General features: G+C 67.9%; 4 protein-coding genes across 7 annotated transcripts; all 4 read right to left on the reverse strand.

Moving 5' to 3' along the window:
• Positions 1 to 123: 123 nt before the first annotated feature.
• On the reverse strand, positions 124 to 5,675 carry DLL3 (delta like canonical Notch ligand 3). Its single transcript, XM_054183719.1, is given in 13 exon segments — positions 124 to 229; positions 369 to 456; positions 1,058 to 1,323; positions 1,325 to 1,506; positions 2,215 to 3,109; positions 3,557 to 3,627; positions 3,741 to 3,867; positions 3,869 to 3,916; positions 3,918 to 3,985; positions 4,576 to 4,633; positions 4,741 to 4,800; positions 4,802 to 4,963; positions 5,551 to 5,675. Coding segments are annotated over 13 exon segments (2,088 nt in total). The 5' UTR covers positions 5,608 to 5,675; the 3' UTR covers positions 124 to 223.
• Positions 5,676 to 6,538: 863 nt separating this feature from the next.
• Positions 6,539 to 11,114, reverse strand: TIMM50 (translocase of inner mitochondrial membrane 50; the record flags this gene model as incomplete). Its single annotated transcript, XM_054183852.1, has 11 exons — positions 6,539 to 6,842; positions 7,020 to 7,126; positions 7,243 to 7,399; positions 7,517 to 7,615; positions 7,726 to 7,830; positions 7,930 to 8,049; positions 8,698 to 8,756; positions 9,075 to 9,096; positions 9,827 to 9,858; positions 9,940 to 10,099; positions 10,974 to 11,114. Coding segments are annotated over 11 exons (1,107 nt in total), but the record flags the coding sequence as incomplete, so codon positions are not given.
• Positions 11,115 to 11,661: 547 nt separating this feature from the next.
• Positions 11,662 to 22,492, reverse strand: SUPT5H (SPT5 homolog, DSIF elongation factor subunit). Of its 4 annotated transcripts, XM_054183701.1 has the most exons (30): positions 22,168 to 22,251; positions 21,140 to 21,237; positions 20,896 to 21,055; positions 20,756 to 20,821; positions 20,215 to 20,226; positions 19,972 to 20,041; positions 19,811 to 19,879; positions 19,653 to 19,718; positions 19,516 to 19,546; positions 19,353 to 19,421; positions 19,008 to 19,259; positions 18,823 to 18,912; positions 18,660 to 18,730; positions 18,410 to 18,515; positions 17,822 to 17,915; positions 17,604 to 17,740; positions 17,359 to 17,514; positions 16,562 to 16,708; positions 16,279 to 16,425; positions 15,692 to 15,817; positions 15,511 to 15,595; positions 15,325 to 15,429; positions 15,129 to 15,231; positions 14,452 to 14,579; positions 14,074 to 14,179; positions 13,802 to 13,960; positions 13,280 to 13,435; positions 12,346 to 12,562; positions 12,146 to 12,241; positions 11,662 to 11,943 (listed from the first exon to the last, which is right to left on the reverse strand). In XM_054183701.1, the coding sequence occupies exons 2-30, from the start codon at positions 21,218 to 21,220 to the stop codon at positions 11,800 to 11,802; spliced, it is 3,249 nt and encodes a 1,082-aa protein (XP_054039676.1). In that variant the 5' UTR covers positions 21,221 to 21,237; positions 22,168 to 22,251; the 3' UTR covers positions 11,662 to 11,799. The 4 variants fall into 4 exon arrangements, with proteins under 4 accessions (XP_054039676.1, XP_054039675.1, XP_054039673.1 ...); XM_054183700.1 differs by lacking the exons at positions 11,662 to 11,943; positions 12,146 to 12,241; positions 22,168 to 22,251 and adding an exon at positions 22,264 to 22,492 and having other exon boundaries at positions 12,364 to 12,549; positions 13,268 to 13,435; XM_054183698.1 differs by lacking the exons at positions 11,662 to 11,943; positions 12,146 to 12,241 and having other exon boundaries at positions 12,364 to 12,549; positions 13,268 to 13,435; positions 22,168 to 22,252.
• A 265-nt stretch (positions 22,493 to 22,757) lies between these two features.
• On the reverse strand, positions 22,758 to 25,569 carry MED29 (mediator complex subunit 29). The gene is given in 5 exon segments (XM_054183845.1): positions 22,758 to 23,635; positions 24,099 to 24,183; positions 24,828 to 24,886; positions 25,317 to 25,478; positions 25,480 to 25,569. Coding segments are annotated over 5 exon segments (624 nt in total). The 3' UTR covers positions 22,758 to 23,407.
• Positions 25,570 to 27,677: the final 2,108 nt, after the last annotated feature.

The raw sequence follows: 27,677 nt of genomic DNA on the forward strand, positions 1-27,677 counted from the left end.
CCCCCGCGTCCCCCCCTCCCCGTGTCACACCCCCCCCCCCCCCCCCCCCGCGTCCCCCCCTCCCCGTGTCACACCCCTCCCCCCCCCCAGCAGACGCCAGGACACGGTGACAACGACAAACATCTCAAAGAGCTTTATGGCCCCCCCACAGCCCCTCGGGGCAGTCCCCAAAGGTGGGGGGGGGGGTCCCGGGGGGGTCCTGAGCGGGTCCATCGCTGCAGTGTCACACCTAGGGGGGGAAAGGAGGGTTGGGGGGGGTGTGGGGCATTTTGGGGGCTGGGGGGGGGTGGAAGGAGGGGATTTGGGGGGCTGAGGGTGGGTTGGAGGGGGGGCATTTGGGGGGGGCTGGGGTACGGGGTGGGGCTCACCCGGGTGGCCGAGGCCCGCGGTGGCCGCTGGTCCCTGCCGGGGGGGCTGGTGGCCGGGGGGGCCGCCGTCTGCGCCGGGCGGCTGCTGCTGTCGAGAGAGCCCGTGAGACCCCCAACATGGGGGGGGGAGACCCCAAATGGGGAAGATCCCCGAAAAGGAGGGGGTGAGACCCTAAAATGGGGGGGTGAGACCCCAAAATGGGGGTGAAAAAAACCCCAAAATGAGGGGTGAAACCCCAAAATGGGGAGGCGAGACCCCAAAATGACAGGTTGAGACCCCAAAATGAGGGGCAGGGCCCCCCCCAATGAGGTGTGAGACCCCCAAATGGCACATGACACCCCCAAAATGAGGGTGTCAGACCCCCAAACAGGGTGTCAGATCCCACAGTGAGACATGGGACCCCCCCAAACGAGGTGCAAGACCCCCAAACAAGGGGATTAGCCCCAAAAGGGGCCTGTACCCCCCAGACCCCCAAAGGGAGGGTGTGAGACCCCCCCAGATGAGGGGGTGAGACCCCCCCAAGCCCCCCCAGACCCCCAAAAAGAGGGTGCGAGACCCCACAAATGAAGTGTGAAACCCCCAAATGAGGTGTGAGACCCCCCCCCCCCCAAACCCCCAAAAGGAGGGTGTGGGACTCCCCAAAAGGGGGCTGTACCCCCCCCCCAGACCCCCCCCCCAAACCCCTCACCTCTCCCCCTTCCTCCTCCTCCGGGCCGCCATGGCCAGCCCCAACCCCGGTGCCAGCAGAGCCACCACGGGGAGGGCACAGACCAGCGCCAGGGGGGCCGGCGTGCGGCGGCCGCGGGGGTCCGGTGACGGGCCCCCCACCTCCTCCTCGCAACGCACCCCCATAAACCCGGGGGGGCAGGCGCAGACGTGGCCGGAGAAGTGGGTGAAGCAGGTGGCCCCGTGCAGGCAGGGCGCGGAGGCGCAGGCGTCGGCGCGTCGGCGGCAGCGGGGGGCCGGCGTAGCCCAGGGTGCAGGAGCAGCTGAAGGAGTTGGCGCCGTCCTGGCAGGTGCCCCCGTTGGCGCAGGGGTTGGGGGCGCAGTCGTCGGCGTTCACCTCGCACCGCCGGCCCCAGAAACCCGGCCGGCATTTGCAGAAGGCGCCGCGGCCGAGGTCCCGGCACTGGCCACCTGCAGGGAGAGGGATGGGGGGGGTCAGGGACACCCAAAGGGCACCGGGGGCTGGGACCAAAACGGGACGGGGATGGGGGTCAGGGACCAAAACGGGACGGGAACGGGGGTCTGGGACACCTAAAGGGGACGGGAACGGGGGTCTGGGACACCGAAATGTGCCACGGAGGGGGTCAGGGACCAAAATGTGCCGGGGATGGGGGTCTGGGACTCAAAGGGGACAGGGACAGGGGTCTAGGACACCAAAACGGATGGGGATGGGGGTCAGGGACACCCAAAGGGGACGGGGACGGGGGTCTGGGACACAGAAAGGGGTCAGGGATGGGGGTCAGGGACACCAAAATGGGACGGGGATGGGGGTCAGGGACCAAATCGTGCCAGGAACGGGGTCAGTGACACCAAACTGTGCCGGGGAGGGGGTCAGTGATGCCGAATGGTGCCGCAGAAGGGGACAGTGACACCAAACCACACCAGGAAGGGGGTCAGGGTCACCAAACCATGCCGGGGAGGGGGTCAGTGGTGCCGAATGGTCCCACGGAAGGGGACAGTGACACCAAACCATGGCACGGAGGGGCTCAGGGATGCCAAAAAGTGCCGGGGAGGAGGTCAGGGACACCAAACCACGCCGGGAAGGGGGTTGGGGGTGCCAAACCACATGGGGAAGGGGGTGAGGGACACCGAAGCGCGGCGGGGAGGCGGGGGGCTCACCGTGCAGGCAAAGGTGGTCGGCGCAGCGGTCGGCACGGCGCTCGCAGTTGGAGCCGCGGAAGCCAGGGGGGCAGCGGCAGCTGTAGCCGGCACCGGGAGCCGGGGCGCAGGCGCCGCCGTTGAAGCAGGGACCGAGGGCACAGGGGGACGGCGGCACCTCGGGGAGAGCCCCCGGCAACGCCCATGGCACCCCCGCCACCGCGGCTTCGGGGGCCGCTGCTGCCGGGGCCACCGGGACCAGCGCCGGTGCTTCCAGGGCCACCAGCGGTGCTTCTCTGGCCACCGCCGGTGCTGCTGGTGCCTCTCTGGCCACTGCCGGTGCTTCTCTGGCCACCGCCGGTGCTGCCGGTGCTTCCAGGGCCACCACCGGTGCTTCTCTGGCCACCGCTGGTGCTGCCGGTGCCTCTCTGGCCACTGCTGGTGCTCCTCTGGCCACCACCGGTGCTGCCGGTGCTGCCGCTGGTGTTTCTCTGGCCGCTGCCAGTGCTTCTCTGGCCACCGCCGGTGCTGCCGGTGCCTCTCTGACCACCACCGGTGCTGCCGGTGCCACCACTGGTGCTTCTCTGGCCACCGCTGGTGCTGCTGGTGGTTCTCTGGCCACCACCGGTGCCACCGCTGGCACCTCTCTGGCCACCGCCGGTGCCACCGCCGGCACCTCTCTGGCCACCGCCGGTGCTGCCAGTGCTTCCAGGGCCACCACTGGTGGTTCTCTGGCCACCGCCGGTGCTTCTCTGGCCACCACTGGCGGTTCTCTGGCTACTACCGGTGCTGCCGGTGCCACTGCTGGTGCTTCTCTGGCCACCGCCGGTGCTTCCATGGCCACCACTGGTGCTGCTGGTGGCCGCCCCGGGGCGGGGGTGTCACAGCGCAGCCCCGGGGTGTCGCTCCCGTGGCCCTGTGCAGGCAGCGCCGTTACGGGGACGGTGGGGACGGGGGGGACCAGACCCTCTCAGTAGCACCGGGGGGGCCCTGGGGTGACACTGGTGGTCCCGGGGGGGCTCCTGGGGTGACACTGGGGGGTGCTGGACCCCCTTAGTGTGGATGTGGGGGTGCCCAGAAGCAGCAGGGGGTTCCAAGGAGTCCCGGGGGGGCTCCTGGGGTGACACAGGGAGTGCCAGACCCCCCCAGGGTGGATGTGAGGGTGCCCAGAAGCACCGGGGGGGTCCCTGGGGTGAGCCTGGGGTCCCACGGGGGACTCCTGGGGTGACATGGCGGGTGCCAGACCGCCCCAGGATGAACGTGAGAGTACCCAGAAGCACCGAGGGGGGTCCTTGGGGGGCTCCTGTGGTGACACGGGGAGGGGGGGGATGCCGATGCTGGGGGGGGGGTCGGTCCCACTCACCAGACAGTTGCCCCCGTTGGCACAGGTGCTGCCGTCGGCGCCGGGGGGGGCGCAGGCTTCCTGGCACCTACCTGTTGGGGGGGGAAGAGCAGGGTGTCAGGGGGACCCCAAAAGCCAGGGGACACCCCGGGGTGGGGGGGGGTGTCGTGCCCCCCCCCCCCCCTCAGGGAATGGGGGTACTCACGTGGGGCGCAGCAGGGGGGCCAGCAGTGGCGGCGGGGGGGTCGGCAGGCAGCGGCGTTGGCCGGGGGGGGGCAGCGGCGGGGGCAGGGGGGGCAGCGGGGGGAGCAGCGGGGGCCGCGGGTGGGGGGGGCGGCAGCGCAGGCGGGTGCCGAAGCGCAGGCCCCCCCCGGCCCCCCCCCCGCCAGGGACCCCCCGGGGAAAGGTGCTGCTGGGCCACTGCGCGCCCCAGGAGACGGTCCTGGGGCCCTGGGGCACCCGTCAGCACCCCGGGACCCCCCCAAACCCCACAGCCCCCCCAACCCTTACCTACACCCCCCCCCCCCCAGACCCCCATTTACCCCCTAGGACCCCCATTTGCCCCCCCCCCAAACATCCAGAGCTCCCCTTCCCCCCGCCCCAAACCTAATTCACCCCCCCCAAACCCCACAGGCCCCCCCGACCCTCATCTGCCCCCCCCCGACCCCCATTTGCCCCCCATTTACCCCCTAGGACCCCCATTCGCCCCCTCACAAACATCCAGGGCTCCCCTTTGCCCCCCCAAACCCTAATTCACGTCCCCCTCAAAAACCCCCAGGCCAGCATTTGTCCCCCCCAACCCTCATCTGCCCCCCCCCCCCCACGCCCCTATTTGCCCCCCATTTAACCCCCTGGGACCCCCATTTGCCCCCCCCCAACACTCCAGACGCTCATCCACCCCCCCCATTATCCTTCATCCACACCCTCCCCAAATACCCAGAGCCCCTTTTCGCTCCCCCCACCCCCCCCCAGACCCCCATATGCCCCCCCAGACCCCCAAAACCCCATGGGCCCCCCAAGTTCCCCCCCCCACAACTCACCCCCGGAGCCTTTGGCTTCCTCCAGCCGCCACGACTCGATGACGAGGGAGACGGTGCCCTGGGAGGTGGCGGGGGGGGAAATTAGGGGGGTGGTCATTCCTGGTCCCTTGAGGGTCCTGGGACCATGGAGGGGGGGTCAGGTTTGGGGGGGGGGGGTGTCCTCACCGGCCAGGGGAAGGCGAAGGGCAGGCGGAGGATGCGGGGGGCCCCTGGGGCAGGGGGGGGGTCCAGGGGGGCTGTGGGCGACCCCCAGGCTGCAGCCGACCCCCCCGGGGGGCCGCAGGCAGAGGCGAAAGACCAGGCGACAGGAGGGGGGGCCCCCGCATGGACCCCCCGGGCCCCCCCGCGCTGACAACACCCGCAGCTCCAGCACCCCGGCGGGGTGCACCTGGCGGGGACGGGGGGGGGTGTCAGTGACCCAAACACACCCCCGGGGCCCCCCAAAACCCACCCCCCAGGACCCCAAACCACCCCTCAGGGATCCTCCAGTACCCAAATACCCCCAAAAATACCCCCCCAGCACCCCAAAATCCTCCCTTAGGCCCCCCCCACCGGCAGCCCAAACCCTTCCCCAAAGACCCCCACCAAACCCCCCAGCATCACCCCAAACACCCCGGAGCCCCCCCAGCGCTGCAAACTGCCCCCCCCAAGACCCCCCAATACACCGAATATTCCCCCCACCCCCCCGAGACCCCCCCGGGGACCGCAAAGGGCCACCCAAAGCACCCCGGGATCTCCACGACCCCCCCAGGGACCCCCCTAAAAATCACCCAGGGTCTCCCCTCCCACCCCCGAGACCCCCCGGGACCCCCTAAATCACCCCTCAGGGACCCTCCAGTACACAAATACCCCCAAAATACCCGCTCAGCACCTCAAAACGCTCCCTTAGGACCCCCCCCCGGCAGCCCAAACCCTCTCCCAGCCCCCTAAGACCCCCCTGGGACCCCCCCGGCCCCCCCCCAGCCCGGGGCTCACCGTGGGTGGGCAGAGGAGGGCGAGGAGGGCCAGCAGCAGCGTGGCCATGGCCGGCATCGGGAGGGGGGGTCCCGCCTGGTCCCGGGGCTCAGCGGGGTCTGAGCCCACCGCCCCCCCCCCAGCCCCTTTCTATGGGACAAGCCCCGCCCCCCCCGCAGGCCTCGCCCCCCGCCCCGCCCCCGAGGGCGTGCAGACACCCCCCCCCATCCAAAAAGGGGGATCCAGCCCCAAAACACCCCCCAAAAAGGGTCCAGATCCAGCCCCACAACCTGCCCCAGGGAGCCTGCAGCGGCCCCATGGAGCTCCCCCCCCCCCCCCGCCGAAAAAGAGCCCAATCCTGCCCCATAGACCCCCCTAAAAAAGGGTCCAGATCCGCCCCATAACCCCCCCCAAAAAGGTCCGAACACAACCCCGTAGCCCACACCCCCTCAAAAAGTCCTGATCCATCCCCCCTACAAAGAGTCCAGATCCAGCCCCACAGACCCCCCCAAAAAGGGTCTTGGATCCAGACACATGAACCCCCCCCAAAAAGGGCCTGGATCCGGCCCCACAGCCCCCCCAAAAAGGGGACCAAATCCAGCCCCATAGCCCCCCCCCCCCCAAAAAGAGTCCAGATCCAGCTCCACAGCCCCCCAAAAAAGGGTCCAGATCCACCCCCATAGCCCCCCCCCAAAAGAGTCTGGATCCAGCCCCATAGCACCTCCCCCCCCCCCTAAAAGAGCCTGGATCCAGCCCCACACAACCCCCCAGACCGACCCAGACCCATCCCCACAGCCCCACCCCGGCCCCCAAAAAGGGCCCGATCCTGCCCCGCAGCCCCCCCCAAAAGCACCCAGCTCCAACGCAGCGCCGGGGAGGAGGGGGGGGGGCCGCTCCGCGCACCCCCCCCTAAAATAGCACATGGCAGCTGCAGCTCCGCATCACCCTTTATTCACCCCCACCGGGGCCAAGACCCCCCTCAAAACCCCCCAAACCCCCCCCCCCCCCCCGAAAACACCGGCCCTGGCTCCTCCGACAGCAGCATCCGGGCCAGGCATCGCCGCAAATTGAAGACGGGGGGGGGCGGAAGGGTGGGGGGCAGTTTACACGCCTCCCCCCCACTCCCACCCCAACGCAACCTTGTCCTGGCGCCGCTGGCGTGGCGCCGGCGTCCCCGCTGCCGTCACGGCGATGTCACGGCGCTGCCGTCACTGCTGCTTGGAGCGGGGCCAGAGGCGTCCGGCCAAAGCCCCCAGGAAAAGCCCCGTCGGCTTCTTGCCCTGCGCCAGCTCCGCCATGCGCTGCTGCTCCTCCTGCGCGTGTCCCCCCGCCCCGGCAAAAAAAAAAAAAAAACACAAACACCCCGAACGCCGCCATTCGGGGCGAAAAACGGCCGTTACGGGCAAATCGGTGCTGTCACCCCCCCCCTCCCGCCAATGGAAGGAAACGGGGGGGGGGGGTGTCCCCCAAGCCCTCGGCGCGTCCCCCACCTCTTCCAGCTGCGTCCGGCGTCGTTTAAAAGCCGCCAAAGGATCTTCCTCCAGCGCGTAGTTCTCCAGCACGGTGCGGACGTCCTCCACGCCGCTGAGGGCGATGGCTGCCGGGGCCGGCGGGAGAGGGGGGGGAGGACAGACACAGATCAAAGCGGGTTTTTTTTTGGCGGGGGGTGGGGGGGGACACAACACAGGTTGGGGCGAGGGGTTTCGGACCCACTTTTGAGGAAAGCGGCCAGGTCGTAGAGCGCCCGGTCGTCAGAGCTGCCGTCCCAGCGGGGCAGGGCCAGCCCGTTGTAGGGCTGGAGGCAAAAGGCTTCCCGGCGGCAATCCACCACCACCACCTTGGCCGGGTCTCTGTTGAGGCAGGAGATGTCCTGTGGGGGGGGGACACACACAGACAAAGAAGGGGGTGGCGGAGGGTGATGAGTCACCCGAGGGTCTGCGTGTCCGTCCCCGTCCCCCAAAACTTCCACCCCCCTCCCCGCTCCCACCTTGACGTGGTGGCCGTCCATGTAGCGGGTGGCGTCGCGGAAGAGGCGGTAGGAGACAAAGCCGTGGGGGTCCACGCTGTCGATGAGGGGGTAGGCAGTCTGGGGGGGTGGGGGGGAATACGAGGGTGACGAGGGTGGGGTGGCCCTGTCACACCCCCCGCCCCGGGGAGGCCGCGCATCCCCGTCCCCCCCCCCGTTTTGGCACCCACCATGCCGGTTTCGGAGGTGAAGACAACGATCTCGTAGAGGGGGGCGAGCTGCTGGAGGAGGCTCTCGATGCCCGGCCGTTTCTTGAAGCGCCAGCCGGTGACGAGCTGGGGGTGGGGGGGGGACAAGGAGGTGTCACAGGAGGGGGTGGCGGCGGGGGCTGTGGGGGGAGGACACACGCGGGAAGGCCGGGGGGGGACACTCACCGACCACTCGGGGTGCAGCAGGACGTCGGTGAGCTCGATGACCAGGGTGTAGGGGGGCTGGTAGTAGGGTTCGCGCAGGGGGTCCGGCAGCAGCTTGGGGCTGGTGGGCTCGATGATCATCTGGGGGGGGGGGGGTCAAGGGGAGGGATTGAGCCCCCCCACCCCCGAGCGTGGGGACAAGGGTCCCCGCGTCAGTGTGGAGGCAAGGGAGGGAGTGTGGGGATGAAGCACCCCAAAAATGGGGGTGGGAACCCCTGCCTTGGGACAAAGAGCCTCGGGAGGGGACAAGGACCCCCCTGTGGGGACAAGGACCCCCCCCAGTAGGGACATGGACCCCCCCATTGGGGACAGGGGATGCCGAAACAGGGGTAAATGGCCCTGGTTTAGGGCCCCAAAACAGGGATGTGACTCCCCAGAATGGGGACATGATCCCCCAAGAGGGGGACAGGGATGTCCCCAAAGCATGGGGACCCCCCCGTGGGGACAAGGACCCCCCCCAGTGGGGACAGGGGATGCCAAAACAGGGGAAAATGGCCCCAGGAATGGGGACAGGGGACCCCCAAAACAGGGATGTGATGCCCCAGAACAGGGACAAGGTCCCCCGAGAGGGGGATGGGGATCCAAAACGCCCCCAGAATGTCCCCAAATCGGGCACAAAGCTCCCTGGGAGAGTGACAAAGCTCTCAGGACAGGGACAGCCACCCCCGATCAGATGAAACTCCCCCCAAAAATGGGTGGAAACCCCCCCAAAACCGGGCCCCCACCCACCTGCCTGTAGTCCTTGAAGTACTTGTACGTCCTGCGGAGCTGCTGGATGCCCACGGGGTCTGCGGAGCCGAGGCCAGCGCGGGTGAGGGTCGCCGGGGTCCCCACGGTCCCCAGAGGGGGTGACAGTGTCCCCCCGCCACCCCCCCCACCAGGATAAAGACCAAAATGCCCCCCCCCCAAACCCCTTTTGTGTAACAATGGGGTGCTAAAGACGTTGTAAAAGCCTCTGGCTGTAACACCCGAGTGTCAAACGGCTCCGAGGACGCGGTGTGTCCCCTGCCCCATGGTGGCTGTCACCCCCCCAACCACCACGGGGGTGTCACCGGGCCGGGGGGGGGGGGGGGGGGGCTGTCACCCCCCCTGGGGATGTCACTCACCGCCATCGAACTCATCGGGGATCTGCGGGGAGAAGAGGGAGGCGGAGGGTTAAGATGGGGACAGCGAGGACAGGGGGGACGCTGGCCGGGGGGGGGGGGGGCACGACACACGGTGACACCGGAGGGACTGTGTCACCGCGGGGGGGGGCGGAGGAAGGGACACGCGAGGTGACAAGTGACAATTTGCAGGTAGGTGACGCAGTTTCCGTGTGGTTTCCTTCCGCCGACTGATGTCCTCGTCACCCCGCTGATGTCCCTGACACCCCACGGGTGTCATTGTCACCTGCTCGGTGCCCCCCCCGCCACCCCGTTTGATGTCCCCTGTGTCCCCACCCCCCCCCCCCCACCGGTCGCCGGAGACAGGCAGGGCAATTCGCACCTCCCTGGGGCTCGGACATCAAAAACCTCCCGAATTCCCCCCAAAAAAGGGAGTCTGGGGTGAGACAAACACCTCCCTGGGGGTGGGACAAGGGCTGTCGGTCCCTTTGAGGACATGCCACTCCCCCTGGGGACACGACAATCCTCTCGGGGACATCCCACTCCCCTTGGGGACACGGGACCTCGGTGCCTCCCCTGACGCAAAGACCCCAAAACAGGGGAAAACGCCAACGAAAAGGGATGGGGAAGGGGCGGGGGGGGGGAAGGCGCTAAGCTCCTGGGATGTCCCCAGATGTCCCCAAAGGGCAGGGAGGGGACACGGGCACGGCCCTCCCGCCCGAAACAGGGGGGTCCCGCTGGCGAGCGCCCCTCACCTTGGCTCCGTGTTCGTCCACCGCGTTGCTGCCTGCGGGAGGGGGGAGAGGGGAGGTGAGGGGGGGTCCGGCGGTGGCACCGGGGACAGGGAGGGGACGCGCCGGGGACGCACCGAAGATGTAGACGATGGCCACGCTGGTGCCGGCCCCCAGCAGCCCCGCCAGGCGCAGGGCCAGCCGCCGGGCCCCCGCCAGCCGCTCCCGCCGCCGCCGCTCTTCCTCCTCCTCCTCCTCCTTCTGCTCCGGGCCGCGGCCCAGGGGTCCCTCCGCCGCCTGCGGGGTGGGGGGGACACGGGGGGAGGACACACGCGGTGAGCCCTGGGGACAAGGGGGGAGCCCCCAGCACACCCAGGGACACTCATGGAGGTCCCAGGGTGGCCTGGGATGCTCGGGGACAGCAGGAGACAGACGAGAAACCTCCTGGAACACCGGGGGACACCCGGGGACACGCAAGGAGTCCTGGGGATGCCGAGGATGACCAGTGAGGGACACTTGGGGACACCCAGGGGAGCCCCGGGGACAACGAGGGACGTCCGGGGACACTTGGAGGCGCCTGGGGACCCCACAGAGACACCTGAGGATGGCCAAGGGACACCCAGGGAGCCTGGGGGACACTTGGGGCCACCTGGGGAGCCCCAAGGACACCTGGAGACACCCAGGGACACTTGGGGCCACCCGTAGAGGGACCCAAGGACAACAAGGGACGCCCAGGGAGACCTGGAGACGCTTGGGGGACACCACAGACCCCCCCCCAGAGGATGGCCAGGGACACCCAGGGAGCCCCAGGGACGACTGGGGACACGCAGGGAGACCCGGAGACACCCCCAGGGATGTCCGGGGATGGCCAGAGATGCTTGGGGACACCTGTGCAGCCCCGGGGACCCTCGGGGACACCCGTGGAGTCCCAGGGACAACCAGGGACCCCCAGAGATGTCTGGGGGTGGCCAGGGACACTCGGGGACACCCGTGGAGCTGTGGGAGCCCCAGGGACCCCTGGGGACACCCGCAGAGCCCGGGGGACACCGGGAGAAGGCCAAGCCCGGCCGCGGAGCCCCGGGCCGGGCAGTGCCAGAGAGACCCGGGGACACCCGTGTCACCCCCCACCCCCTCAGGCGCAGGCCCCGGCCCCGCCGGGCTCAGCCCCCACCTGGTGCCGCCGCAGCCGCTCCCGCAGCACCGCCTCCGTACCGGCGGTGCCGCTGGAGGCCCGGCCCAGGGCGGCTCGGGCCCGGCGGGCCCCCAGGGCGGCCCGGGCCCCGCAAGCCGCCACCGCCCGCCCCGCCGCCGCCGCCGCCGCCGCCGCCATCTTCCCGCACTGCCCGCCCCGTCGCGCAGGCGCCGCCACCGCCTCCCCGCCCCTTCTGGCGCCGGCAGCCAATGAGAGGCGGCGGAGCGGAAGGGGACGAAGCCGAAATGGGCGGGGCGCGAGGGGCGACGACCAATGGCGGCGCAGCTGCCGGCCAATAGCGGCGGAGGGGGGCGGTGCCGGCGGCAGGGGAGCCAATGAGAGGAGGGCGGTGCCGGCGGCAGGGGAGCCAATGAGAGGAGTAGGCGGAAGCGGAAGGGGAGGCAGGGCGATGGGGGCGGAACACGTGTGCGGCCGCCGCTGAGCTCCCCCCACCTCCCCAGCCCACGGGGGTCCCGGTGTGAAACCCCGCCCCGGGCGCCACTTCTGCCCCCTCCCAGCCCCACCGGGGGGCGGTTAAACCCCCCTTCTCCCCCCCCCCCCCAAGGGGCACAGGGGCCCCCATTCGACCCCCCCCCCCCGGTTTTATAAGGTGGGGGGACACCCAATTTCCCGCCCCCCGCCATGAAGGACAGTGCAGAAGAGGGGGTGCCGCACCCACAGGCGTTTATTCGACACCTAAACCTCGCTACAACCGGCGGGAAAAATAAAAGGAGAGGGGGTTTACAAAGAAAAAGGGAGCCAGCGGGGACGAGGGGGGGTTGCAGGGTGGGCCGCAGCCCCCCCCTCAGGCTTCCAGCAGCTTGCCCAGGAAGCGGAGGTTGAGGATCTTGAGCTGCTCTTCCAAATCCATGCGGACGATCCCATCCTCCCCGTCGATGCTCAGCAGGATGCCGGTGGCTTCCCGGTCCTCCCCCAGGATCACCTTTACCTGCGGGGTCGGGGGCGGGGATAAGAGGGGGGTGGGGGTGTCCTTAGGGGGCTTGGAGGGTCCCGGAGGGGTTATGGGGGTCCCAGGTAGCACCCTGGGGGGTCTAGAAGGGACCATGGGGTGGGGAGGGGGAGCGTTGGGGGGGTTCCCAGGATGGAGGGGGGGATCCTGGGGGGTCCCCAGGATGATGGGGGGGTCCTACCTTGTTGCTCTTGGTGGGGGTGACGGGCTCCAGGTGCTCGCTGGAGATGCTCACCACCTTCTCGCTGTCCTTCAGGTAGACGGAGCACATCCCACCCTGTGGGGAGAAAACGGGGGGGGCTCAGCGTCACCCTGGCTGTCCCCAAAACCCTGAAACAGCCCCCCCGCCCCCAACACCCCCCCCCAGGGGGCGGTTCTCACCGTGACACTGCGGATGACACCGGTCTGTCCCACCGCCTGACTGTCCAGGTAGGTGTCCCGGACCTTCACCTGGATGTCGGTGGTCACCCAGTCGCTGGAGCTCTGCTCGATCCCCGAGCCGGGGGTGTGGGGGTTGTACCCCCCCGGGGAGGGGGCTCCGGGGGTCATCGGGCTGTAACCCACCGGGCTGGGACTGGGGCTGGCCTGGGGGGAGAGACAGGAGCCGGGGTTAGGAGGGCTACGAGGGGCATTAGGGGGGCTACAAGGGGGTTTAGAGGGGTGTAGAGGGGCTCCAAGGAGGTTTAGGGGGGCTACGAAGGGGTTTAGGGGGTGCAGGAGGGCTAGGAGGGGGTGTAGGGAGGGCTATGAAGGGGTTTAGGGGGTGTAGGGGGGCTAGGAGGGGGTGTAGGTGGGCTAGGAGGGGGTTTAAGGGAGTGTAGAAGGGCTAGGAGGGGGTGTAGGGGGGCTATGAAGGGGTTTAGGGGGTGTAGGGGTGCTAGGAGGGGGTTTAATGGAGTGTAGGGGGGCTAGGAGGGCTATGAAGGGGTTTAGGGGGTGTAGGGGGCTAGGAGGGGGTGTAGGGGGGCTAGGAGGGGGTTTAAGGGAGTGTAGAAGGGCTAGGAGGGGGTGTAGGGGGCTATGAAGGGGTTTAGGGGGTGCAGGGGGGCTACGAGGGGTGTAGGGGGGGCTATGAAGGGGTTTAGGGAGTGCAGGGGGGCTAGGAGGGGGTGTAGGTGGGCTAGGAGGGGGTTTAAGGGAGTGTAGAGGGGCTAAGAGTGGGTGTAGGGGGACTATGAAGGGGTTTAGGGAGTGCAGGGGGGCTAGGAGGGGTGTAGTGGGCTAGGAGGGCTATGAAGGGGTTTAGGGGGTGCAGGGGGACTACGAGGGGGTGTAAGGGGGTGCAGGGGGGTTTCAGGGGTACCTGGTAGGCCATGGCGAGGGTGTGGGGTGGTAGCTGGCCGGCGAGTGGGTGTTCTGGTAGCCCACGGGGCTGGGGGCCACTTGGTGGTAGCTCTGGGGGCTGGGGCTGGGCTGGTAGGAGCCCTGGGGCGAGGGCACGGCGTAGGGCGAGAACTGATCCGTGTTGTACCTGCGGGATGGGGGGTGCTGAGGCGCTGGGGCCCCCCACGAGCAGTTTCCCCCCAGAGCCACTGTTTGGGGTCCCCCGGGAGCAGTTTTGCCCCCAGAACCACTGTTTGGAGGCCCCAGCAGCACTTTACCCCCCAGAACCATGTTTTGGCGTCCCCAGGAGCAGTTTCCCCATACAAAACCACATTTTGGGGTCCCCCAGGAGCAGTTTTCCCCCCCAGAACCATGGTCTGGGGTCCCCCAGGAGCAGTTCCCCCCCAGGGCTGTGTTTTGGGGTCCCTCAGGAGCAGTTTTGCCCCCCCCCCCCCCCCCAGAATGGCGGTTCAGGGTCCCCCGGTGCCTGCCATGGGGCAGGGGGAGCACTCACATGGCCGGGGTGCCGGGGGTCTGGGGGTTGTAGGGCTGGTTGACCTGGGGGGAGGAGGGGTCGGGGTAGCCGGGGGTCTGGGGGTTGGGGGTGCCCCCGTAGCCCTGGGGGGACGGCGTGGGCTCGTCGTCGAAGCCGTACTCGAAGTCCTCGTCGGCCCTATGGGGGGCGGAGGGACACACAGTTGAGTGTCATTGTCACAGCGGGGCCGTCCCGGCGGGGGGGACCCTGCAACAGGGTCCATCCCGGCGGGGGGGCCTCCCCGTTCCCACCTGGAGGGGGTGTTGGGGTTGTTGGGGTCCCAGGCACCGCTCTGGGCCGGGGTGCGGCTGCCGTCGTGCAGCGGCGTCTGTGAGCCGTAGTGCGGCGTGCGGCTTCCTGCGGGGGACACAGTGGCTCCGTCACCCCCCCGTGCCAAGACCCCCTCGGCTCCGTCCCCACTTCAGCCCCGTCACCTCCAAAAGGTCACCCCGGGGTCCCCTCCGTGTCCCCCAAGGTCCCGTCTCATCCTGGTCCATCCCCTCCAAGCCAGCCCCAAGTCCCCCCTGTGTCCCCAGGGTCCCCCCAATCCCCGTTCCCTCCATCCCCATGTCCCCAGGGTCCCCCTGATCTCCGTCCCCGTGTCCCCAGGGTGCCCCCGTGCCACTCACCGTCGTGCAGGGGGGTCTGGGAACCGTACATGGGGGTGCGGGAGCCGGAGCCGTACATGGGGGTCTGGGAGCCATACATGGGGGTGCGCCCATAGGCTGATGTCATCCCGCCCGGGCGTCGGGAGCCCCTGCGGGGACAGACGAGTGTCAGGGGACAGGGACGCCCTGAGAGCCCCCCCGCTCATCTCTGACCATCCTTAACCTGTCCAGGGCTCTCTGAGGGCCACCCCGACCCATCGGGGGGTCTTCAAGGGCCACCATGAGCCATTGGGGAGGTCTCCAAGGCCATCTAGGGGTCTCTGAGGGCCACCCCAACTCATCTGGGGATCTCCCAGGACCACCCCAACCCATTGGGGGATCTCCAAGTGTCACCAGGACACATTGAAAGGCCTCCGAGCACCACCTCCACCCGCTGAGGGGTCTCAAAGGGCCACCCTGACCCATCAGGAGCTGTCCGAGGACCACCCTGACCCATCCAGGGGTCTCTAAGGGCCACCTGGATCCATCAAGTGGTCTCCAAGGGCCACACCAACCCATCAGGGGGCGTCTGAGGGCCACCTTGATTCATTGAGGGGTCTCTGAGGGCCACCCCGACCCATTGAGGGGTCTCCGAGGGCCACCCCGACCCATCTGGGGGTGTCTTGAGGGCCACCCTGGTCCCCGTCCCCCCCACTCACACGGTGGTGAGGCGCTGGCGGTCCACCGAGATGGTCTGACAGGTGGAGTGCAGCTCCACGCGCGCCGTCGACTCCGTCGCATCCTTCACCACCCCGATGTAGCCTGTGGGGCCGGATGGGATGGGAATCTCCGTGTCCCCGAGGCCCCCCCCTCCCCTCTTTGGGGACCAGCAGCACCCCCCCAGAGAGCACCCACCTTTGTAGGGTCCCTGGGAGATGCGCACCGTCTGCCCGATGAGGTCGTTATCCCGGCGCCCGCGGCCGCGGCTCATGCCACCCCCGCCGAAACCGCCCCGTTGGCCTGCGGGACCAAGACGGGGTTCGGGCGGGGGTGTCCTTGGGGACACCCCTGCCACCCTGGGAACACCCCCCCACCACTCACCAGCCCCGCTGGGGTGCATCGGGCTGCTGATACGGGGGCTCATGGGGGCGAAGCCACCCACGGTGAAGTTGGTGACGTCCCGCGGCTGCGAGAGGGAGAGAAAACGGTGCCTGGGGAGGGGGGAAAGGCAAAACCGAGGGGCTGCCACCCCACCCCCGGCAGTCCCTGGGGGTGTCCCCACCTTGGAGCCGCCCGCCAGGACGAGGTGCCGGGTCTTGCAGACGAACATGCCGCCGTTCTCCACCAGCTTCTTGCAGTGCAGGAAGGCGAAGCCCCGGAAAAGGTGCCGGATCTCCCCCTCGCGGCCCTGCCCCGGTAAAACACCAGGGGGGGTGAGGGGGTGGTGAACGCCGGTAAAAGAAGGGGGGGCGAGACCCGGAGAAGTGACCAGATCCCTCCCCTCAGCGATGGGAAGGACCCAGCGGGGGTGCTCCCCTCTCCATGCTGCCGGGAGGGACCCCAAATACACCAGGGACCCCCTCACGGAGCCAGGAGGGGCCCCAATACACCAGGGACCCCCCCACGGTGCTGGGAGGGACCCCAATACAACAGGGATGCCCCCCGTGGAGCTGGGAGGGACCCCAATACACCATGGACCACCCCACGGTGCCGGGAGAGACCCAGCTCATCCCAGGGCTGGGTCCCTGAAGCAGGGACAGATCCAGAGCACCCCTGGGGACCCCCAACATGCCAGGAGAGACCCCCGAAATGCCAGGAGGGACCCCCTCACGCCCCCAGGACCCCCCCCTCAGACCCGTAAGCCCTTACGGAGTGGGGCCCGTCGATGACTTTGACGATGTCCTTGACGTGGATGTTGTTCTGCTCTGAGTCGAGGGCGACGGCGAAGCGATTGTCCTTCTTCCTGGTGACAGCCTGGTGCCGCACCGTCACCACCTTCCCGTACATGTTCAGCACCTGCGGGGACAGCGGGAGAGTTGAGAAGGGAGGGGGGCAGCCAAAAGCGGGACCCCCCCCCCCCAGAGCAGGGGACACAGCTCCGGCACGGGGGCGATTGTGGAAACCCCCCCACCCCGGGGACGCTGGGACTCACCTGGAAGGTCTCTCGCTCCAGGCGGACGATGACGCCCACGGTTTGGGGGTCCAGCTGCACCAGTTCGCCCCACTCGTGCTGCCCCCCCACATCCACCCCCGACGCCGTCTCCGAGCAGAGCTGCAGGTCCCGCGGCAGAACCTTCAGCTGGTGGTGAGAAATACGAGATGCAGCCATTTCTCCTCTTTCTCCCCAAAAAACCCAGCCCATTTTGGGGCAGGAAAAGGCACCGAGCGGGACTTTTCCTTCCCAAAAACCAGCCCATTTTAGGACACGACAAGGTGCCGAGTGGGACTTTCCCCCCAGAAAACCAGCCCATTTTGGGGCAGGAAAAGGCGCCAAGTGGGACTTTTCTCCCCAAAAAACCAACCCAGTATAAGACACAACAAGGCGCTGAGCAGGACTTTTCCTTCCCAAAAACCAGCCTGTTTCGGGGCAGGAAAAAGTGCCAAGTGGGACTTTTCCCCCCCAAAAACCAGCCCGTTTTGGGGCAGGAAAAGGTGCTGAGCGGGACTTTTCCCCCCCGAAAACCAGCCCATTCAGGGCAGGAAAAGGCGCTGAGTGGGACTTTTCCCACCCAAAAAACAGCCCATTTTGTGGCAGGAAAAGGTGTCGAGCGGGACTTTTCCCCCCAAAAAACCAGCCCATTCAAGGCAGGAAAAGGCACCAAGCTGGACTTTCCCCCCCAAAAAAACCAACCCATTTTAAAACACGACAAGGTGCTGAGCAGGACTTTTCCTTCCCAAAAACCAGCCCATTTCAGGGCAGGAGAGCAGAACTTTTCCCCCCCAGAATACCTCGTGCATGGTGAGGTCGGAGAACAGGATGACGAAGTTTTCCTCCACCCTCACGATCAGCCCCGTGTCGCCCTCAAAACGCCCCGCGATCACCTTGACGTGGTCGCCCATCTTGAAATACTTCCGCAGCTCCTGCGCCGGGAACTCCAGCATATCCTTGGGGAGGGCGGGGGGAAGAAAACACCGTGGGCATGGGGTAAAAGGGGTTGGGGGGGTCCTGGTGGCACTCGGTGTCGCTCCCAGACCTTCAAGTCCTCGTGTTTGGGCATGATGGTGATCTTGTTGCCGTCGACGCTGAGGATTTTGCCCTGCAGGTTGATGAGCTCGCCCTCGCACACCTCCACGTTGTCGCCGGGCTGGAAGTTGTGCTCTCGTTCCTTCCCTGAGGTGACAGAGGGGATGGTGAGGGGACGGCGCGGCGGGGGACAGCGGTGGCAGGGGGACGGTGGTGGCACCCGCTCACCCGTGCTCTCCGTCACCACCTCCAGGTCGATGCCTTCGGGCTGGTCCTCGAACTTCTCCAGCTCCGACAGGGTGGGCTTCACCCCCTCCGTTATCTGCCGAGAGCGGGGCTGCTGGCCAAAACGCCCCGTCCCGCCCCAAAACGCCCCGTCTTCCGCCCCAAAACGCCTTGTTCTACCCCAAAACGTCCCATCTTCCACCCAAAACTGCCCTGTTCTAACTTAAAATGCCCCGTCTTCCACCCCAAAACGCACCATTCTGCCCCAAAACTCCCTATGTTCTGTCCCAAAACGCCCCATTCTGCCCCAAAACGTCCCATCTTCCACCCCAAAATGCCCTGTTCTGCCCCAAAACGCCCCATTCTAACCCAAAATGCCCCGTGTTCCACCCCAAAATGCCCTGTTCCACCCCAAAATGACCTGTTTTGCTCCAAAATGCCCCATGTTCTGCCCCAAACCTCCCCATTCTGCTCCAAAACCCGCCCAAATTGGCAGCGGCGTCCCCGCCACGGAGCCACCGCCTTCCCCACACCCCTCAGCATCAGGAAGGTGGTCGTTTTGGGGGCAAACGGAGGGGTTTTGGGGCTGACCACAGCCGACATGGCGAAGCTCTTGAAGAGGAAGCCCTTGCGGCTGTAGCGGTTGCCTTCGAAGATGAGAAAGTCGCCGTCGGACGCCACGTCGCCTCCCAGGGACCTGGCGCAAAGCCCAAATCACCCCCTGGGTGGGCAGGAGGCCCCCCCCCAGGGATGAAACACCCCCCCTCGGCGAGGGCAGCTCCCCCGGGGACGGATTTTGGGGACACGTTTGACGTCCCCCGGCGTGGCGGTGGTCGCCTACCGGATCTTCTCGGCATCGAAAAGCCGCTGTGGGGGTCGCTTGAACTTCTTCCTCTTGGCGAACCAGTCTTTCTGCGGGGCGGGGGGCAGCAGCGGGGTGAGAGAAGGGCTGGGGGTGGGGGGGTGGGGGGCAGCGGTGCTGGTACCGGCACGGATCCGCTTACCAGGCTCATGCGGGCTTTGATCCGGTCGAAATCGATGCGGGGGATCATCTTGAGGGAGATCTGGTTCTGGCTGGGCTCTACGTAATCCACCTTGGGGGAGGGCCCACAAAGGTGGGGTGAGCCAGGTGCGTGTCGTCCCCCCCTCCCGCCTCAAACCGCAGCGTCCCCGTCCCCTTTCCCCTCACCTGGGCGATGTCGTCCTTGTAGATCCCCCTCTTGAGGCGCACCCAGGATTTGGGCTTGAGGTTGGTGACCTCCTTGACGACCTTGAGGACGTCGGTCATCTCCTTGATGGGCACCATCTGCTGGTTCCAGTAGCCCATCCGCAGGTTGCCCACCCCCTCGATGGCCTGCTTGACGTGCGTCTGCTTGTAGGCCTCCACGTAGATGTAACCCTTCACGTGCTCGGGGGCCACCACCGACTTGATCTGCAGGGGCTGGAGGACAAGGGGACGCGTTGGGGACACACTGGGGACGCTTTGGGGGACGCCACGCCGCCATCACCCCCCTCCCCAAGGCCACGGCCTCACCGTGTCAGTGAACTGGTAAGCGATGAATTTCCGCATGAGGGCGATGGCCGTGGCACGCTCCTCGCCGATCTGGGGACGAAACAGGGTGTTTTAGGGGCTGGGGGATGTCACCCACGCTCGCTCCCCGCCCCACACTGAGCACCCCCCCGTCCCCAGCACCCACCTTGCACTTCACGGTCCAGAGATTGGGGTCCCTGCGCGGGGACAGAGAGACAAACGCCGTTACGGGGCGGATCGTCCCGATTTGTTCCTTTCCCCCCCCAACAAAAACCACACTCTTCCCCCCTCCACAAGACTCACTTGACTCCGGGCAGCAGCTGCTGCTGCGTGATGTCGTCCGAGAGCTCATCGGAGCCGCCGTAAACGCTGAAAAAAAGGGAAAATTAGGCAAAAAAATAGCGAAAAAGGAACAAAATGGGGACACCCCCCTTGCGCTGGGGACAGGGACAGGGACTCACGTCTCTCCCACCGAGGACTTGGCGTATTTTTTCATGTAATACTCGCCCAGCTCCTCCTCGCGCTGGTCCCTGGGGAGAGAAAAGTGTGGAGGGGGAGGCGTCAGGGCAGCCCCCGCCGCTCCCCCACGGACGGACGGACACGGGGATGGAGCCACCGTCACCTCCAGAGGTTCTGCAGCCGCCGAGCGCCGGAGCGATCCTCATCCAGCACCACGTTATCGATGTTGGAAGCTGCGAGGAAGAGGAAGGTGGGGATTCTGGCCCCCCCCCCGGGGGGGGTCGGGGTGGCGTGGGGGGGGTGGGCTGGGCTCGCTCGGCCCCGGGGAAGGTTGAGGGGGGGGAGGGGGGACAGACCCCAAAGGGAAATGTTGGGGAGGGGACATGGGGGGGTGATTCGGGCTTACCTTCGATCTCTTCTGCTCGGGGACAAGGAGTGGCGGTGGAGGATGGAGCAAATAATAGCGGCAAAACCACCCGCGGGCGGGTGTGTGTGGGGGGGAACAAAGGGGAAGGAGTCAAAATTCAGACGGCGGCACGAGGCGGGGGGGCGAGGGGGGGTAAAAGGGCTGGGGGTGGGGGTGGGAGAAATAAAAGCAAAAGAAAAACGGCAGGCGAGCGGATGAGATGTGCTGAGCGGACGGACACGGGGAGGGAGGAACAGACGGACAGCGGGAGGTGGGGGGGACGTGCCATCCCTCCCACCCCCCGCCTCAAGGGATGGGTTTTGGGGGTGGGAGGGGGGCAAAAAGCCAAAGGGGGCAGGTTGGCCCCCAAAGAGCTGCATTTCCATCCTCTTCCTCGGTGCTCCAGGGAAGGGAAGGGACCCGGGAGGGGGCCCAAAGCAGCTGGGGGGCCCCCAAAGTCCCTGGTGGGGGGGGAAAAGCCCCTGGGGGGGCCCCAAAGCCCCTGGGGGGGGCCCCAAAGCACGGCGAGGATGCTCCTCACCTTTCTCCAGGATGTCCTCGGCCCCGTCCTCCCACTGGTCCTCATCTTCGTACTCGTCATCCACATCTGGGGGGGGTCAGGGTGGTGAGCGGGGCCAGGGGGGGGCGGCAGCGACCCCCCCAAGGGCCCCCCCAGCTCACCGGCCTCATCCAGGATGAAGCCACCATGGCGCGGCTTTTTGGCGGGTCGGTCATCATCTTCCTCCTCCTCTTCCTCATCATACTCCTCCTCCTCTTCCTCCTCCTCCTCCTCGGCCTCCTCCTTCTCGCTGCCGGCCGCACTGGCGTGCTCCTCCTCGGCCTGGGGGGAGGGCGTTTGGGGGGGCGGCGTGAGGGAGGGCACCCACATGTGCCCCCCTCCCCCAGCTGCAGCCTTCAGCCTTACCTCGTTTTCCTCAGCTTCCTCGGCCTCGCTGCTTCTCTCACTCTCGTCCTCCGAGAAGTTGCTGTCGTCACTGTCCGACATGGTGGCGCAGGGGGGGTCTAGGGGTGGGACGGGGAACGATAGGGGTGTCCCAGGGGGGCGGGCAGGGGGGTCTGGGGGTGTCCTGAGGGGGCCTAGGTGTGTGCAGAGGGGTCTAGGGGCGTCCTGGGGGAGGTCTAGGGGTGTCCTGAAGGGTGGCCAGGAGTTCTGGAGGTGTACAGAGGGATGTGGGGGTGTCCTGGGGGGGTCTGGGGAAGCGGGAGTGTCCCAGGAGAACCAGGGGGGCAGGCAGGGTGGTCTAGGGGTGTCCTGAGGGGGCCTGGGGGTGTTCCAGGGGGGGTCTGGGAGTGTGCAGAGGGGGTCTGGGGGTGTCCTGAAGGGCCTGAGGGGTGGGCAGGGGTTCTGGGAGTGTCCTGAGGGAGCCTGAGGTATTGCTGGGGGGTCTGGGGGTGTCCTGAGGGGGACTGAAGAAGTGGGGGTGTCCCTGGAGGACCTGGGTGGGCAGGCAGGGGGGGTCTAGGGGTGTCCTGAGGGGGCCTGGGGTGTTCCCGGGGGGGCCTGGGGGTGTGCAGGGGAGTCTGGGGGTGTTTGCGGGGGGGTCTGGGGACGTCCTGTAGGGGCTGAGGGGTGGGCAGGGGTTCTGGGGATGCAAACAGGGGGGTCTGGGGGAGTCCTGGAGGGTCTGAGGGGCAGGCAGGGGGTTCTGGGGGTGTTTCCAGGGGGTCTAGGGGTGTCCTGAGAGGGCCTGGGGTGTTCCTGGGGGGTCTGGGAGTGTCCTGAGGAAGTGGGGGGTGTCCCGGGAGGACCTGGGGGGATAGGCAGGGGGTCTAGGGGTGTCCCGAGGGGCAGGCAAGGGGGTCTGGGGGTGTCTTAAAGGGTCTGAGGCAGACAGAGGTGTCTGGGGGGATCCCGGGGTGTGATGTGGGGGTGTCGCGGGGCAGGAGAGGACACACGCCGCTACGACCCAGCCCCCGGGCGCAGCCCCACACCTGCGAACGGCCCCACCGGCACCCCCGACCCCCAGATCTGTCCCTGGGGGGGGTTCCCCAACCCCCGGGGAGGGGGACACCGCGCCATCTCCTCACCCCCGGCGGGGGCGGCGGCTCCGCTCCGCTCTAGGCCTCGGCCCGGACTTGCTGCAAGGCCTGGCCCCGCCTTGGCCCAGCCCCGATCGTTCCTGATCCCGGCCCCGCTCTTGGCCTGTCCCGGCTCCGATCGCGGCCTAATCGAGGTCCCGGTCGCGATCGCGGCCTGTCCCGGTCCCGCCGCCGCCTCTCGCGAGAGCCGCCCCAGCGTCACGTGACGGAGGGGGAGGGGGGCGGGAGGTGGCCGCCGTCACGTGCCCCGCGAGCAGCAGAGCGCGACGGCGGCGCGGAGGGGACAAAAGAGGCGGCGCGAAGGCGGCGGGACGTGAAACACCCCACCCCGGGACGCCTGGATGTCCCCCCCCAGACCCCACCATGGGCACAGAGAAGCCGATATCAGAGAAAAACAGTTTATTTACCAAAAGACAGATGTTTTCCCCCCAAAACCGGGGGGGTCCGGTTCCCCCCCCCCTCCCCATTATGCCCCCCCCCGGGGGTATCAGCACCCCAAATCCCACCACCAGGACCCCCATATCCATGCTCAGACCCCCCCTGCCGAGCACTGGGACTGCCGCAAACCCCCCAATATCCAGCGTGGGAGGTTTGGGGGGGGGTCTGTGACCTCCCTGGGCCCCCCCCTAAAATCAGGGCCCCCCCAGGGGGGTCAGCAACCCAAAATCCACCATGGGGACTCCCATATCCATGCTCAGAACCCCCGTGCCAAGCACTGGGACCCCCCCAAACCTCCCACACTGGATATAGGGGAGTTTGGGGGGGGTCCATGACCCACTTGGGGGCCCCCACAAAAATCAGGGGCCCCCCCGGGGGGGTCAGCACCCCAAAAAACACTATGGGGATCCCCATATCCATGCTCAGACCCCCCTGCTGGGCACCAGGACCCCCCCAAATCCCTGTATAGCCAGCGTGAGAGATTTAGGGGGGGGTCTGTGAGCCCCTTAGGGCTCCCCCCAAAATCAGGCCCCCCCCCGGGGGGGGTCAGCACCTCAAAAAACACCACGGGGACCCCCATATCCATGCTCAAACCCCCTTGCTGGGCACCAGGACCCCCCCAGATCCCCATATATCCATCGTGGGATGTTTGGGGGGGAGGGTCCATGAGCCTCTTGGGGGCCCCCCCAAAAGCTCAGGGCCCCCCCGGGGGGGGCAACTTGCCAGTGATCTTGTTGGCCCCCTCCAGCAGGGCATTGTGGATGTCCTTGGCGCCGGCGATCTGAGCCTTGATGAGGGGCAGGTACTGGGTGTAGGGCAGGGTCTCGCCTGCCCCCCCCTCGCCTTTGGGGGCCGCCGGCACCAGGGCGGGGGCGTGTTTGGCGCTGTCGAAGCTCTGCGAGAGGCACTCGTGGGCCAGGCGCTGCGGGGGGGAGACGCACACACAGGGGGAGGTCACCTTGGGGGGGTGGGACGGCGGAGGGGAAGAGACTGGGGGGTGATGGTGCGAAGGGAGAGGGATTTTTGGGGGCTGGGGACCACATGGGGGAGTCACAGGGGGGGACAGGGACAGTTGGGGGGTCATTTGGGAGGGGACAGTGGAGGGGAAGAGGTTGGGGGGGCAGGATGGGTTTGGGGGTTACGATGGTGCAAAGGGAGAGAGATTTAGGGGGGCTGGAGACCACATGGGGGGGTCACGGGGGGGGAAATGAGGCAGTGGGGGGGTCACTTGAGGGGAGACAGCAGACGGGACGAGATTGGGGGAGTGAGGATGGCATTGCGAGGGTGACGGTGCTAAGGGGGAGGGGGTTTGGGGGGGGCACCAGTGCAGGGCGTGTCCCGGGGAGGGACAGGGATGTCACGGGGGGGCCGGGGGGGTCACTCACGAGGCAGAGCTCCAGCTGGTCGCAGAGGGCGTAGAATTCCTCCAGGCTCTTGTCGAAGCGCTGCAGGGCCCCGTCCGCGCTTTTCCTGCGGGGGGGGGGGGGGGGGGGTTGGGGGGGGCACAGTCACCACCACCCCCTCCCCCCCAGGAGGCACTGGGGAACACTGGGAAGGGACTGGGGGGGCTGCAGGGGGAAATGGGAGGCAGTGGGGGGGGTTGGGATGGGGCTGGGGGCATTGGGATGGTATTGGGGGGTACTCGGGTGTCACTAGGGGGTACCGGAGCAGGACAAGGGGTACTGGGGGGTACTGGGGTGTCACTGGGGGGTACTGGGATGGGACTAGGGGGTACTGGGGCGGGACTAGGGCAAAACTGGGGGGCTACTGAGGGGTACTGGGGGAGACTGGGGGGTACTGGTGGGTGCAGGACGGCATAGGGGGATACTGGGGCAGGACTGGTGGCTCTGGGTGGTACTGGGATGGGACTGGGGGCACTAAAGGGTATTGAAATGGGGCTGAGGGGTACTGGGGGGTACTGGGATGAGGCTGAGACATACTGGGACAGAACTGAAATGGCATTATGAGGTACTGGGGGGGGACTGGGGGGCACTGGGGTGGAACTGGGAGGCAATGGGGGGCACTGGGTGTCACTGGGATGGGGCTGGGGGGTACTGGGGGGTACCGGGACGGGGCTGGGGGGCACTGGGAGGGGGCTGGGGTGGGTGACTCACTGCCCGTTGTCGATGCTGGAGTTCTGCACCAGGTTCTGCGCCGCCACTTTCATCAGCGTCTGGGGGAGGGGGGGGGGGGAAACGGGGCGTCAGGGGGGACATGGTGGGACTCCCCCCCCTCCCCCCCCCTCCCCCCCCCCCGCCCATACCCATCACTGCGGCAAGGACCCCCCCGGGACCCCTATTACCAGCACAGGGACCCCCCCTGGAACCCCCCCCGGGCAAGGACATGGAGACAGGGACCCCCCCGGGACCCCTATTACCGGCACAGGGACCACCCGGGGGGGGGCCTCTGCCCCTTCCCAGAACCATGCCACGACCCCCCCGCGAGCAGGCCCCGCCCACCGCCATTGCCCCCTCCCCCCCCCCCCCCCCCCCCCATCTACGACGAGCTCCGCCCGCCACCGTCAGGAGGCCCCGCACACCACGCAACAAACCCCGCCCCCACCACCACAAGCCCCGCCTCCCCCGGCGGCAAACCCCGCCCACCTGGAGGCTCTCCTTGAGCTGAGGGATGAGCAGGCGGAACCGCTGCACCGGGTCGAAGTCCTGCGCCTGCGCGGCCGCCACCTGCGCGGGCAGCGGCGGGCCCGGGGGCTGCCCGGGCCCCGGCGGCTGCCCCGCACCCGTTCCCCCCCCCGGGGGCGGCGGGCACAGGCGGCGGCGGCGCGGGAGCGGCGGGCGGACCCGGACCCGGGCCCGGCCCGGCCGGCGGCGGCGGCTGCTGCGGGGGCGCCGCCATCTTCCCGCTCCCGGCCTGCCCCGCGCGGCAGGAAGTGACGTTAGGACGCCGGCGTCGGGGGGCCCTGAGGGCGGCCGGAAGTAGGTGCCCGGCGCGGTGCCCGGCGCAGGCCCCGACATGGCGCCCACCATCCAGACGCAGGCGCAGCGGGAGGAGCCGGGCCACCGGTACGGCGGCGTCACCGGGATGACGTCACGGAGGGCGGCGTGGCGTCACGGGTCGGGGTGGGGGGGGATGGCCGTGACCCACCTCGTGATGTCACACCGGGGTGCTCCGCTGACGTCATAGCGCGCGTGGGGAGGGGTAGGCCCAGGCACGCGGGGGTCGTCCTGACGTCATAGTGCGGGGGGGGGGGTGTGTGTGTGTTTCCCGGACGCCTGGGTCCCCTCATGATGTCACACACACTGGGGCAGGGTGGAAGTCTGACGTCCCCTCCTGATGTCATAACGCACGTGTGGGCGCGGTTCTGCGTGCCCTCATGACGTCATAGTGTACGTGGGGAGGGGGCGGGGCCTCTGGACGCCTGGGTCCTCTTGTGACATCATAATGCAAGGGCGGGGTTGCCCCATGATGTCATAACACAGGGGTGGGTCTCCCCTCATGACATCATAGCGCGGGGGGGGGGGGCCTTCCGGATGCTGGGGTCCCCTCGTGATGTCATAGCGCGAGGGTGGGGTGCCCTTATGACATCACAGCACACACCGTGCGTGGGGGGGAGTCAGTGGCGGGTCCAGGACGCCTGGGTCACCCCCCCATGACGTCACAACCCCCCCGGGAGGAGGGTCCCAGATGCGTGGGGCCCCCCCCCATGACATCACACCCCCCCCGGGGGGGGGGGCGGTCCCAGACCCCTGGGCCTCCCCCCATGACCTCCCCCCCCCCCCCCCAGGCCCAGCTCCCACCGGACGCTGCCTGAGAGGTGAGTTTTTTTGGGGGGCGGGGAGCCCCTTTGGGGGGGGAAGGAGGTGCCCAGCGCCCCCCCCACACACACACTCCCCCCGGTGTTTTGGGGACCCCCGTGACACCCCCGTGACGTGTCCCCCCCCCCCAGGTCGGGCGTGGTGTGCAGGGTGAAGTACTGCAACAGCCTCCCCGACATCCCCTTCGACCCCAAGTTCATCACGTACCCCTTCGACCAGAACCGGTACGGGGGGGGGGGGGGGCGCACACGACACCCCCACACCCCCCTGCGCGCACCCCCCTGCCCCCGAGTGGGGGAAAAAATGGGGGGGTTTGGGGGGCACTTCGGGGGGCTGGGGGCATTTTTGGGGGGCAATTTAGGGGGCTTCGGGGGCATTTTGCGGGGGGGTTGGGGGCATTTTGGGGAGGTGTTGAGCATTTGGGGGGGCTAGGGGGTATTTTGGGGGGGTTTGAGGGCATTTTGGGGGGGTGTTGGGCATTTGGGGGGGCTAGGGGGTATTTTGGGGGGGTTTGGGGGCATTTTGGGGGGGCTATGGGGCATTTTAGAGGTGTTAGGGGGCAGTTTGGGGGACTAGGGGCATTTTAGGGGGGTGGGGGCATTTTGGGGGGGTTTGAGGGCATTTTCAGGGGGTGTTGGGCATTTGGGGGGGTTGGGGTGCTCTGGGGGGGTTTAGGAGGCCGTGGGGCTTTTGGGGGTTTTGGGGGCGCTTAGGGTGATTTGGGGGGGGTTTAGGGATTTTGGGGGGTTTTGGAGAGTATTTTTGGGGGTTGGGGGGCTGTTGGGGGGCTGTTGGGGGTTTTGGGGGGTGTTGGGGTGTTTTAGGGGGGTGTTTTGGGGGCGTCCTGGGGTTTCGTGGGGGGGGGGGGTCGGGGTGTTTTGGGCACGTTTGGAGGTTTCAGGGGGTTGGGGGGGGGATTTTGGGAGGGGTTGGTGTTTTGGGGGGGTGTTTTGGGGGAGCGTTGGGCTTTTTGGGTGGGCGTTTTGGGAGGCGTTGGAGTTTTGGGGGGGTTTTAGTGGGGTGCGGGTGTTTCGGGGGGGGCTTTGGGGGGGGGGGGGGTTGGGTTTGGGGGTGCCTGGACGTGCGCCCCCCCCCTTTCCCCCCCCCCAGGTTCGTGCAATACAAGGCGACGTCGCTGGAGAAGCAGCACAAGCACGACCTGCTGACGGAGCCCGACCTGGGCGTCAC

This window comes from Rissa tridactyla, chromosome 27 (assembly GCF_028500815.1).
Source record: "Rissa tridactyla isolate bRisTri1 chromosome 27, bRisTri1.patW.cur.20221130, whole genome shotgun sequence".
Taxonomy (NCBI): domain Eukaryota; kingdom Metazoa; phylum Chordata; class Aves; order Charadriiformes; family Laridae; genus Rissa; species Rissa tridactyla.